This window comes from Garra rufa, chromosome 5 (assembly GCF_049309525.1).
Source record: "Garra rufa chromosome 5, GarRuf1.0, whole genome shotgun sequence".
Taxonomy (NCBI): domain Eukaryota; kingdom Metazoa; phylum Chordata; class Actinopteri; order Cypriniformes; family Cyprinidae; genus Garra; species Garra rufa.
The window spans coordinates 47,870,351-47,884,614 of NC_133365.1; the positions used below are offsets into that span (position 1 = coordinate 47,870,351).

At 33.7% G+C, this 14,264-nt stretch overlaps 1 protein-coding gene across 1 annotated transcript in view; it reads left to right on the forward strand.

Annotated features, from left to right (window-relative positions):
- mapk1 (mitogen-activated protein kinase 1) overlaps positions 1-13,930 on the forward strand; it is a 37,044-nt gene extending 23,114 nt beyond the window's left edge. The window contains exons 4-10 of the mRNA XM_073840666.1: positions 597-713; positions 2,858-2,972; positions 7,249-7,380; positions 7,865-7,974; positions 8,461-8,483; positions 8,564-8,589; positions 10,668-13,930. Coding sequence (XP_073696767.1) covers positions 597-713; positions 2,858-2,972; positions 7,249-7,380; positions 7,865-7,974; positions 8,461-8,483; positions 8,564-8,589; positions 10,668-10,828 — 684 coding nt within the window. The 3' untranslated portion in view covers positions 10,829-13,930. The remainder of the gene's footprint in view (positions 1-596; positions 714-2,857; positions 2,973-7,248; positions 7,381-7,864; positions 7,975-8,460; positions 8,484-8,563; positions 8,590-10,667) is intronic.
- The last annotated feature ends 334 nt before the right edge of the window (positions 13,931-14,264 follow it).

A 14,264-nucleotide genomic window follows, 5' to 3' on the forward strand; every position in this document is an offset into this window, starting at 1 on the left:
GCACATAACTTCCATTTTACTAATGTATCATTTTCTGTAAGTGTTATAAATCTAGACCTTTTCCATTTTACATCTTGGCCAGCTAACCTTTTAAATGTTCTGCTTTCACGTTCATGTGTATTTGCCATTTTTATACGCTTTCATGTCTATATCCACCTTTTTGTTGCCGTAAGAGTGGGCGCAGCCATTTGTAAATTTTATGGGTCCGGCATCCGGCTATTTTTAGCTGTACAAAACCGCTCGTTTTGCTGCTTGATATTACAAATTGTTGTGTCTTGCCCTATTATTTTTATGTATTATCTTAATTATGAACACTGGTTTGTAGTGCAAACAGTTTAATTGTTTACTGCACATTGTTATTCTTCTCATTACTTCCCTATAGCAGATAATAATAAATGTATATATTTTTTTCTTTAAATAATTTTTAATTGTATCTAAGCTGTTCTGCTGTTGCAGACATAGTCCTTGTATTTTTACAACTATCTCCTTTTAACTTTTTGCCACCACACCATAATAGCAGGCACATTTTCAACATCGCTGGACTCACAAATCTTTGTAACTTCGTTTTTTTTTTTTTTTTTTTTTTCCCCCCGCAGATCTGTGATTTTGGGCTCGCCCGGGTGGCCGATCCAGACCATGACCACACTGGCTTCCTGACGGAGTACGTAGCCACACGTTGGTACCGCGCACCAGAGATTATGCTCAATTCTAAGGTGAGGAATCAGCCTTGATCTTTCAGAGTTTGTTGAACTGATCATTCAAACAAAGATTAAGTCTAATCCTGAAGTTGAGCTATTTCATTACTGTCTCAAGTATGTGGTTGGTCAGCCTTGACCTTGAGTCAGCAGTTTGGTATTGGCTATTTCATTTTCTTTTTTATGTTGTTGTCATCTTTATTATTATTATTATTATTATTATTATTTTTACATTTATTTTTAAATTACACTTATTTGACTTATTTTCCAAGGCAGCAATTCTAATTTTCATTTCAGTTCAAGTTTTTCATCTAATATTTATAATGTATTTTATTTTAATTAATAAAAATGTTTTTAATGGATTTATTTTTAGCTTTAGTTGATAATTACAGTAGCAAAAAAAAAATCTAAGATTACGAGAAAAAAAGTCAAAATTACGAGAATAAAGTCGAAATTTTACGAGAAAAAGTTGAAATATTATGTCAGTAAAGTCGGAACAGTTTGTCAATAGTCAAAATTATGAGAAGTTGAAGGGTTTTGAGAATAAAATCAAAATATTTTGAGAATAAAGTCAAAATTACGAGAATAAAGTCTAGATATTGCGAGAATAAAGTCTAGATATTACGAGAATAAAGTCTAGATATTACGAGAATAAAGTGGAAATATTATGAGAATAAAGTCTAGATATTATGGGAATAAAGTCAGAATTACGAGAATTAATTCTTAACTATTACACGATTAAAGTTATAATATTTTGAGAGTATATTCTAGCCTGTTGCGCATGCATCAGGAGATATCCCAAAGTCTCAGTTTTTAAAATCTGTCAGTTTTATAGTGAAATACAAACAATATGTCTATTACAATAATGTGTTTTTCATGCTCTTTAATTGTGGTGTGACAGATCACTGTATCCGCCTCAGTTTAAGCAAGGCATGTGAATTGGTCATCTTTCTGATTACAATGAGACATTCACTTCATTAAATTAGGCTAGACTGTTTTTTTTTTTTCATTCGTTTTCATGTTCCTTTACGTTTATATAATGCTGTAAACTTCAAATAAAGAGGAAGAACACATTTATGTAATTTGTATTTCGTGATAAAACTGACAGAATTTGAAAGCTGAGCTGTTATATTAAAAGCAACAAAGCACAAAATTATTGTGATCACTGGGTGGCTGGCACGCTACAAATAATGAATGGAAGAAGTTAAATATTATTTCCAATCATTTACTGTATTATACCGTTAATAAAACGGCTTACAAATAGTCAATTATATACCTCAGAAATGACAACAATACAACTTATGTTAACAACTTGGAGTCCACTTCAACCTTTAGTTTTATTGTTGTTTTTAATTAAATACTTTTTCTTTTAATTAAAGAAAGAGTGAACGCCACAGACATTTTCACAAAGAAACCAGTATAATTTAATAAAACTAATGTCTCATTGTAATTGAAAAGACGATTAATTCACATGAATGCAGCGATCTGTCCTGCCATATTAAAGAATATGAAAAACACATTATTGCAAGACACACTTTTGTATTTTGCTATTAAACTGACAGCTTTTGATATTAAAAGTCCCGAAAGCACAAAGCTTATTGCTATTACTAGGTGGCTGGCACACTACAAATAGGCCTAATAAATGCAATGAAGACATTAAATATTATTTCCTAGCATACTGCCCCTGTGAGTATAACACATGGTATGATTTCTGCTAATCATCACACATATATTCAAATAAATTCTGGTGGCCTGGCAACTTCTGCTGGTGCTCCCAATCTGGGTCATTTGCATGCGTAGGCTATACTCTCAAAATATTATAACTTCAATTGCTACGATTTAATTCTCGAAACATTTTGACTTTATTCTTGTCATTTCAACTTTATTCTCAAAACATTTAGACTTTATTGCTTTATGTATGTGGCAATAAAACCGTCATAGATAGATAATAAAAATATTTTTTTTCCTTACAGAAATAGTTCACATTAAAATGCAAATTGTCATCATTTGCCTTGGTACTTCCAAGATACTGTATAAAACATACCACCTAGAAAAATCCAATACCAAATCCAATAAAAATGCATGATGAAACATTTGTTTGGTTGAATGTTGATAGCTATCTCAGTTAACAGTGTCTTTATGTCTGTGTCTTTCTCTCTCAGGGTTACACTAAGTCCATTGATATATGGTCGGTTGGTTGTATTCTGGCTGAGATGCTTTCGAATAGACCCATCTTTCCTGGCAAACACTATCTGGACCAGCTTAACCACATCTTAGGTAAACAACCCTGTGGACTTTATATATTTCTCTGCCTGCAGCCTTTGACGTCATAGCTTATAGCCGCTAGTAAAGGGTTTGGGTTTGTTCTTGTGGTGCCAACAGCCAGTCATCGTTGTCATGATGTAATTTTCCTGTAATTACTGTGTGATTAGTCATATGACATTTACAGCTCAGGTAAAAAACCTCTGAGGTTCTTCTAAAGATATTTTTTCTAGATTTCAAGACACACACTTCTAGAGCTGCACTGAGATGAATAGGAATGTTGCACTACTTGCAAAAGAAATGTACCTTTAAGCCCAAAAATAACAACAGAGGTTGAGCACAGGCAACAATATCCTTTTATTCAGTTTGTGAGAACTGTTTTCAGGGCCACAAAGCGGCTTGTTTCAAGTAAATCTGCTCTATACAAACTTAATGCATCTCTACATTTCACCATCTTCGTAATATGAAGTATTTGATAGTCAAATTGATAAATAATACAATTTGCAGCCCTACAAACAAGCACAGCAAACCTTGAGCTATTTTATTTATTGCATTTTAAATAGCAGTTTTTATTAGAAAAATCGCTTTTAGATTTGAGATTTTTTTTTATATTTATACAGTCAAACCAAAATTTATTCAGACACCTTCAAAATTTCTCACATTATCACAGTTTATTCATTATAGTTTAGAAAATGGTAATAAAATATGATAAGAATGTCAGATAACTTTAATAGAAAGGTACAGTACAGACCAAAAGTTTGGACACAACTTGGACAAACCTTTGAACCAAAGTTTTCTTTATTTTCATGACTATGAAAATTGTAGATTCACACTGAAGGCATCAAAACACAATGAATTAACACAATGTGGGATTATATACATAACAAAAAAGTGTGAAACAACTGAAAATGTGTCATATTCTAGGTTCTTCAAAGTAGCCACCTTTTGCTTTGATTACTGCTTTGCACACTCTTGGCATTCTCTTGATGAGCTTCAAGAGGTAGTCACCTGAAATGGTGTGCCCTGTCAGGTTTAAAAAGTGGGATTTCTTGCCTTATAAATGGGGCTGGGACCATCAGTTGTGTTGTGCAGAAGTATATACATATAGTATATATAGAATTAAATATTTTATAGAATTAAATATAATTCCACATGTGTTAATTCATAGTTTTGATGCCTTCAGTGTGAATCTACAATTTTCATAGTCATGAAAATAAAGAAAACTCTTTGAATGAGAAGGTGTGTCCAAACTTTTGGTCTGTACTGTATGTAACAAAACATGGTCAGATCAAAGTGTTTACTTTATTTTGCTATCCTCACTGGCATAATAAACTTTAGTGTCCTGCACCCATTAGTCAAAAAAGACAAAAGTTATTTATGGTGTCTGAATCATTTTTGGTTTAAGTAAGGGATAATGTACAGGCAGCCGGTAGTTATCGCAGAAATAAGCCCCGACAGTGTGATCAGGACCCGACGCGAAGCGGAGGTATGTACGTTAATAAGACAATTAATGTACGTTAATAAGACAATTTAAATAGATTAATGTCGAAATTTTCCATTGTTAATTGTGGTTGTCCAGTGTTTGTCACAAGATGGCGCCAAACGGTAATCTTTGTTGGCACGGAGGGATTTTAAACATACAAGTAGTACCGGCTATGCGTTATTACTTTGGAGCGGTGATTATTTGAAAAGAACGAACCTGCAAATGTTTCAACTGACCAATCAGAATCAAGCATTCCAAAGAGCCGTGTAATAACTGTGTATATACTTATATTTATTAGAGTAAACTTTTAGCTATTTAAAATAAAATTGCTTTTTAAATAAAAATAAATGCATTTTAAATCACAGAAATTTCCCCAAACCATACACCGCTAATTCTAAAAGATTTTAACTGTTTTTTTTTTTTGTTTGTTGATGTTGAGGTGAATACTCAAATCGCATGGGACATCTAAAAGACTAAACACTGACATCAAAATCTTTTTCTAAAGCAGCATTTTTCTTGTGCAGTTTTCATAAAGCTGTCCATCTTTAATGGAAAACATGCTTATGCAGTCAGCTGAATAATTGATGTACATTGAACGCTCTTCAAAAGCTCCGCATAGGCCATCCATCTCTGGACTGAAACATGATACATTGCGGTCAGTTTTGCATCGTAAGACTGAGATAAGCTTTTGATGCTTATCGCCAAAAAGGCTTAATCATCATTTCCCTTGCAAGCCGAAGCGCTTCAGATGTCGTCGCTTCCCTTCTCTTTATTTTTCCTTTCTCCGTCTGTTGCATCAGTTAAAAACTCAGTGTTTCCTGTCAGAGATGCTGTTGATTTTGACCCTGCAACAGGCTGATAACGTTGTCCAAGCTGCTGCGTGTGTTTGAGGGTGTGTGTTTTCCCACCAAACCCATAGTGATGGCTTCGAAAGAGACAATCTCTGTAGTAACACTTTCTTCCATTAACATGTGTGTCTTTGAACCCATCTGGCCTGTGCGAGCAGATGTTTCCCTGTTGATAACTCAACTTATTTCCTCATTTAGATTGCATGTGCACATCATTAGCCTGGTGCACTGGGTTATTGTTGTACAGTGTCTCTCATATTCTGAACAAGCATTTATTCAGTTCCGTGTCCACAGAAACAAACAAAAAAAAGTGGCGTTTCTATTAAGTTATTAAATGTGCCATATTCTTACAAATTTTTTTTTTTCAATTAAACAGGCTGTACTTCACACTGGCGTTAATCACAGCTGCTGAATAATTATTTAAACATGAGCGGTCATTGGATTTTAATTCTGTGTCCTATGGCAGGCCATAGAATAGTATGGTAAAAAGTTGTTTCAATTGTAATAATACAGTTGAAGTCAAAAGTTTACATACACCTTGCAGAATCTGCAAAATGTTAATTATTTGACCAAAATAAGAGGGATCATGTTATTTTTATTACTGACCTTTATAATATTTTTCACATAAAAGATGTTTACATATAGTCCACAAGAGAAAATAATAGTTGCATTTATAAAAATGACCCTGTTCAAAAGTTTGCATACACTTGATTCTTAATACTATGTTCTTATCTGAATGATCCACAGCTGTGTTTTTTTGTTTAGTGAGAGTTGTTCATGACTCCCTTGTTTGTTTTGAACAGTTAAACTGCCCGCTGTACTTCAGAAAAGTCCTTCAGGTCCCACAAATTCTTTGGTTTTTCAGCATTTTTGTTTTTTTGAACCTTTTCCAGCAATGATTCTATGATTTTGAGATCCATCTTTTCACACTGAGGACAAAACTTATACATAACGTTCAAATGCTCACGGATGCTCCAGAAGGAAACACGATGCATTAAGAGCTGGGGGTGGAAACTTTTGAACAGAAAGATGATCTGTCCATTTTTCTTATTGTGCCTAAATATCTTTTTTTTTCATTTAGTACTGCCCTTTAGAAGCTACAGAAGATACTTGCACGTTTCCTAGAAGACAAAATAAGTTTTAAATTTAGCCTGATCTTCAAATTCAAAACGTTTTCACAAATGTATCCTTAATGTTTCCTTCTGAAGCATCAGTGAGTGTTTGAATCTTCTGTAATTGTTGCATATGAGTCCCTCAGTTGTCCTCAGTGTGAAAAGATGGATCTCAAAATTATACAATCATTATTGGAAAGGGTTCAAATACACAAAGATGCTGGAAAGCCAAAGACTTTGTGGGACCTGAAGGATTTTTCGGAAGAACAGTGGGCAGTTTAACTGTTCAGGACAAACAAGGGACTCATTAACAACTATCACGAAACAGAAAAAAATCATTCAGGATCATTCAGGTAATAATGCAGTATTATGAATCAACTTAATGCTTATTACTTAGTACTGTAAACTTTTGAATAGGGTAATTTTACTATTATTTTCTCATGTGGACTATATGTAAACATGTTGTGAACTTATCTTATTCAGGTCAGTACTAAATTAAAAAAACAACATTTAGTATGATCCCTCTTATTTTGGTAAAATAATTACAATTTTGCAGATTATGCAAGGTATATGTAAACTTTTGACTTCAACTGTGTTTGCATTAATATATTTTAATAAACTGTATTTTGATTAAATATATGAGCATATGTGGCTTTACATATCAAACTACTTTATATATTTAAATACACATTTAATACACATTTAAAAACTATTTTAAAAGAACAAGGTAATAATGGTGCAACTAAAGCAAGCACATTTGCTTTTTTTCTTAGTGTTTTGTTCCCCTTGTCTATATTTTCAACATTTAATCTCTAATCCTTTTTCTTTGTTTCTTCTCTGTCCTGTAGGTATTTTGGGCTCCCCTTCTCAGGAGGATCTCAACTGCATTATCAACATTAAGGCAAGAAATTACCTGCTGTCACTTCCTCTCCGCTGTAAAGTGCCCTGGAACCGCCTGTTTCCTAACGCAGACCCTAAAGGTCAGAGTTCAACTCCACACACCCACTCCACAAACAAAGAAACTAGTCCTTGTATCTGGAGACGAATCCATCTTAAAAAACACCATTCACACTCACATTCTAACTAATGTTTCAACATATATGTGACCCTGGAGCACAAAACCAGTCTTAGGTAGCACAGGTATATTTGTAGCTGTAACCAACAATACTTTGTATGGGTCAAAATGATAGATTTTAGTATGCCACAAATCATTAGGCTATTAAGATCATGTTCCATGAAGATATTTTGTAAATTTCCTACCATAAATATATCAAAATGTAATTTTTGATTAGTAATATGCATTGCTAAGAACTTTATTTGGCAACTTTAGCAGAACTGTACTTTTAATCAATTTAAGTCAATTTAAAAAGAGTAGCATCCTAGTGTTTTTTCCAGGTTTGTTTTTAATGAACTGGTGTGATATTTGTTTGAGTACTGTATATATTCATCTCTGTTTTCTTGTAGCATTGGACCTGTTGGATAAGATGTTGACCTTTAACCCTCATAAGAGGATTGAGGTGGAGGAGGCGCTGGCTCACCCGTACCTGGAACAGTACTATGACCCCACAGATGAGGTCGGTTTACTACTAGTTTTCTTTTTTTAGCTCTGATAATACCATTATTTATGTTGCTAAAAAGTATCAAGGGAAAATATTCCACTTAGATAATGTTGCTTGTTGTTTCAACAACACTAGCTTTATCATATACTGCTCTTGCATGTCTTTTGGTGTTTAATGGTTGTTTATGGTGATCAAAGGTTGAGAGCATTTCAAACATGAGCCCTGTGAAGTGCACTTTAATAGCCATATGGTCACAACAACCTTTGACCGTCTATAGTGTGTCTGGTAAAATGCACTTGATTGTTTTAGCATGTGAATGTAAGATTTCTAATGCTACAATGTATATCAATATACACAGTACACACACATGTACACAAAAACTGTTATTTTGGATGCAGTTAATCGCAATGAATCAATGCCTAGCACTTATAAATATAGGACTTCATTTACCAGCACTGGTATTTTATCCCACTATAACTATGCTTTTTTTATTCTTCATAGCCTGTTGCTGAGGCTCCGTTTAAGTTTGATATGGAGCTGGATGACTTGCCCAAAGAGACTTTGAAAGAGCTGATCTTTGAAGAAACTGCACGCTTCCAACCAGGCTACAGACCATAGCCTGTCGCACAGGTAAACTGCAGACTGAAGCCAAATGCATGCATCAAATAGACAACAAAATCAATCACATAGGTCAAAGAAAAAAGAAACACAGATGGCAGTCTATTTTCCAGGTAACCACAAACAAGTTCAAAGAATCCAGTCATTTTGAGCTCTTAAAGAGAAATTTCCGTTTTGTTAATTTCTTAAAATGATTCATAGTTTCACAGCTCTTCAGTATCACAAGATTGTTCAGAAATCATTCTAATATGCTGATTTGAATATTTCTTCTTATTATCATTAATGTTGAAAGCAGTTGTGCAGTTTAACATTTTTGTGAAAACCAGAATGCACTGTTTTAGGATTTTTTGACGTTTTTTTTAACATTATAAATGTCTTTACTGTCACTTTGGATCAATTTAATGCATCCTTACCGAATAAAAGTATTAATTTAATTTGAAAAAGCCCAAACTTTTGCAATGGTTATTAAAATAAAGAAATGAATGGGTTTGTCAATAGTGTAAAGACATGCAGTGTTTCCTGTGTGTAATCCGGATGATTCTCTGGAAGGAGCAGCTGTTCCGTGGTTGTTCCTTTTACACTTCCTGGATTACAAAACAGTGCCAAGAACATGAATATTATTAAAAAGCTGAAACTACTGGAGTCTTGAAATAGTGTTATTTACACTATTTTATTAGCTATTTTCTACTCGCACAGTGAGTGAATTCTAGATAAAAATGGAGTCTGCAACAACCATGGGCTCAAAGCCTCCTGGTGTGGCGCATTGTTAACAATATTGTTCCATAAATGTCTGTAGACACTGGGTCATGATGCTAAATGTAAACTTTATTAATGACTGACAGCACATGCAGCATCTTATCCAACCTACTGTCCATAAGATTATGTTTTTGAAAGAAGTCTATTGTTCACAAAGGCTGCATTCATTTGATCAAACATACAATAAAAACAGTAATATTGTGAAATATTATTACATTTTAAAATAACTGTTCTATTGCAATATTTTCTGTAGGGCTGCATGATAAATCGCATGCGATATCAATTGCGCATTTTGTCAGTAAAGCTGGTTCTGTAATCAGTAGTAAATCTCCATCACGTGTGTGCTTTCAGCAGCATTTACTACACAGAGCGGCAGTTCATTGACAAGTTGCGCAAAACCATGCAGACGATATTATTCAAACTTGCCCAGCTTGTCAGTTAACAATGGCTCTGTGTAGTAAACGCTGCTCTATCTGAAAGCACTCAGGTGATGGAGATTTACTACTGATTACAGAACCGACTTTACCGACTAAATGTGCATTGGATATCGTATGTGCTTTATCGTGCAGCCCTAATTTTCAGCATCATTACTCCAGTCTTAAGTGTCACATGATCCTTCAAAAAGCATTTAAATATGCTCAGGAAATGTTTTTTAAGTTGTACTGCTTAATATTTTTGTGGAAACCTTGATGCAATTTTATTTAGTGTTTTTTGATCGATAGATAAAGTTCAAAAGAACAGTATTCATTTGAAATAAAAATCTTTGCTGATTAATTTAATGTGTCCTTGCTAGGGATGTAACGATATCAAAATCTCATAATTCGATAATATTGCGATATGAAGTAAATATATAAAATATATTTATTGTGATATTTAAAAAATAAAGGACAATGAAGAATTGTAAAAAAAAAATTACATTTTATACAATTTAAAGTTAAATTACTCTATCTAATGCATTTTCAGAGTTTAAAATGGAGAGCCATATTCGATAATCGACCTTCAGCCCAGTGTGTAATTTTGTTCGTCTTTTCATTTCGGTGCACCCCAATTAAAACACTTTTGTTATTGTGATATCACGATATTGATAATATCATTACATCCTTAGTCTTTGCTGAACAAGTGTTCATTTTTTTAATTTTTTTTATTACTAACCCTAGACTTTTGAATGGTAGTGCACTTGCAAATGTGTTAATGTGTTACTCACCACAGCCTGTTTTTACTGAAATTTGTCACTTTGCAAACCTCAAATTCACACCGTGGTTGGAATATAGTTGTTTTTGCATTATACGTCACATTTTAACTGTAACTTATAATGTTTCCTTTTCTGACTGTAGGTGTTGGTCTGGATTCGGTCATGCTGATGCTTCTGTCTCCACTCCACTGTGCGCTGTGGTCCTCTTTTGGTCTTCATCACCATCATTGCCATCGCTATCTCCTCCTCTTTCTAAACTCCAAAACTACAGGCAGCCCTGAAAGTTCATCCGACCCCAGCTGAAAACATGGACTCCTGCGGCCTCCTCCTTCTCTCTTCAGTCTCATTACAATGGAAGTGCGGAGCTTCTCACTCTTACACTCTCTCTTCCTGCCCATCTGTGTGAAAGTTTGTGTTTGTGGACAACACCTCGTCAAGGTTTTTGATTCTGACTAACCCTTTTTCTCTTAGTCCTCTGATACATTTCAGTAAAAAAAAAACGTCTATGATTGTGGTATTGTTGTGCTTCTTTCTAGCCTCCTGTTAATATTTTCAATGAGCTGCTTTTCTAAAGTGTCTGTAAGCCATTTTGAAGTCAAACAGGGAGAGAACGAGGGCTCAGATCTCCTCTATTCTTAAATATATATATGCAGCGGACTCGCATTTATCCACATTGTGCATCGCCAATTTCCTCAAAGCGCACAAAGCTCGAAATTTGCCACGGTGCCATTTTAAGGCTTTAATGTATTTTCATAAATGCAAATATGTATTTACTATTGTAATGACCCCTTAAACTTAACTTGATTTATCAAATAATTTTATAACCCTCATATAAGTGACTTGATTCATATGCATATATGTACACTACCAGTCAAAAGTTTTTGAACAGTAAGATTTGTAATGTTTTTTAAAGAAGTGTCCTCTGCTCACCAAACCTGAATTTATTTGATCCAAAATACAGCAAAATTTTGAAATATTTTTACTATTTAAAACAACTGTTTTCTATTTAAATATATTTTAAACCACTATTTATTCCTGTGTTTTCAAAGCTGAATTTTTTAGCATTACTCCAGTCACATGATCCTTCAGAAATCATTCTAATATTCTGATTTGCTGCTCAAAAAACATTATTATCATTATGTTGAAAAAAGCTGAGTAGAATTTTTTTTTTTTAGGTTTCTTTAATGAATAGAGAGTTCAGAATTTGCATTTGTCTGTTTTGTAACATTATAAATGTCTTTATCATCACTTTTGATCAATTTAAAGCATCCTTGATAAATAAAAGCTGATAAATGCTGATCTTGGGATCATTCTATTCATCAAAGAATCCTAAAAAAGAATCCTCAACTATTTTAAATATTGATAATGATAATAAAACGGCTTACTGCAATGATTCTGGAAGGATTGTGTGATAATAAATACTGGATTAATGATGCTAAAAATTCAGCTTTGAAATCACATGAATAAATTACATTTTAAAATATATTTCAATAGAAAACAGTTATTTTAAACAGTAAAAATATTTCACAATTTTACTGTTTTTGCCATACTTTGGATCAAGTAAATACAGGTTTTGTGAGCAGAAGAGACTTCTTTTAAAAACATTAAAAATCTTACTGTTCAAAAACTTTTGACTGGTTGTGTACATTGTGTGTTTGATTTAAAAACCTAGTTTTTAAATCAGTTTTAATATATATTGATTTTCAATCACAAACCTAATCACTTCTAGAAAACTTAGAAAAAAAGACAAATCTCTTAAATTGCTTAAACGCCAAAGAAAAGACCACTTTGAAGATGTTATGCCACCTTGGAAAATGTGTATTTCTGTCCAAAATTTGACCCAAGCCCTCATATTACCTGCCAAACAAGGCAAGTGCCATGCAGGTTTACCTATATCTTAAAATCCAGGTGTTTTTTTTAAGATAAAAGATGCACATAAGTCCATTTTAGAAAGTAGACTTTATCACTTAGGTGTAGAGGAACTTCTGTCACGGGACGAAGAACAATCCTGAGTTTTTCAGTCATAATGGGTGTCTATTATAAACGTACAGTGCCTGCTCATCTGTATTCATTCTTTCCTGTATATTTCTTTGTCTTTTTGCTTTCCCTGCACCCCCAGCCGCCTTGTATCAATAAGACTGTGCCCTTGCATGACTGTTAAAAAGCTTTCTATACAAAGAAAATGGAAGTGCCACATTTGCTGGGGATTCCGCTATTGGACTCTCAGGTTTTTGTTATATCCTACCTTTTGTGGTCTCACATTTCCTATATAGAGTATTATCAGTTCAAAAAGGAAAAAAAAAAATCTTTATTTTGCTTGTTCATTTCGGTTGCACTTCTTTTCAGTGTTTGAAAACAAAATATTAATAAGCGAGATTAGCTTTTTAGACGAACTAGTTCGACCAGAACGTCAGGTTTAAATCCACGGGGAAATTAGGAGCCTCTAGCCATGGAAATGCACCTTTTATTAATCCATTTCAATCATACGATACTGTCTGCTGGTGAATGAATCTGTCGTGGTGCGTCGAAACCCAGGCGAAATGAAAGTCTACCTGGAACTGCGCGCTATAACATTATAGCACTTGAACATTTGTGAAAATGGACGTCTAAGACATTAAGTTATTGATACTGATATGCGCATATGTGCATGGCTTCAGCAAGCGTGCGTGTGTTTTTTTCCCCCACACTGGCTTCCTCTTTGGTTTACTAACCCTGCATTACTTTTGCCGTTATGTATCTGGCAAGACGCCACCTAGTGGTGGCATCAGATGTTGGTTGATCAAGGAGAGAAAGTAAATAAATAAAAATAGACAAAAAAAATTCTTGTGAAACTCTGTAAGATAGCTTCTGCCGAATCAGTGTGCAGCCTGTCTGTTTCTGTGTGCCTTTATGCGTCACGAATAACATTTATCGTGCAGCTTTGTTTTGTTGGGGATCATTTGTGACTTTTTTGCGGTATATTCTTGAAATTCTATATATATATAAATTTATATATATATTTAAAAAAACTGAAAACCAAACAAAAAAATAATTTTAAGTCCTATTTGTCAGCTTTTGTGATTTTTGTGATTTGTTCGAGGAAGAAAAATAAACATGCCTTTTAGTGATTTATTATTATTATTATTATTAATCTTGTACAAAAACGTCTCTGTGTATTAATCTCCTTTTTGTTAGCGAACATTTTGTTGTGATTTTCACTTACAAGCTTCGAAACCCCCAGGTTTTGGCCTTTCTGGGGAAACTTGTGATTAGAAATTCTATTCAAATCTATTGAAAAGTGGCATTATGTCTCAAAGGCTTGTTTTTACTGCTCAAAACGCGGCCAATGTTCATTGCCGATATTGATCTCTGCATCTGCCAAGTCATGTAACCTAGAAACTGCAGAATAAAACCAATTGTATTATATTTTCTGCTTCATCTTCTGTCTCCTCATTGATAATAGTGTTAGTATTATACAGTGCCCTCCAATAATATTGGCACCCTTAGTAAATCTGAGCAAAGGTGACTGTGAAAATAAATCTGCGTTGTTTATTCTTTAGATCTTTCATTTGATAAATTCACAAAATTCTAACCTGTCATTGAAGTAAATCTATATATCTCATTATGAAATAAATGTTTTTCTCTAGTTCACGTTGGCCACAATTATTGGCACCCCTAAAAGTGTGTCTAAGTAAAAGTATATTTCCATTAATATTACAATTTTTTAGCACACCAGGGTGGCTAGGAGTATAAAATTGTC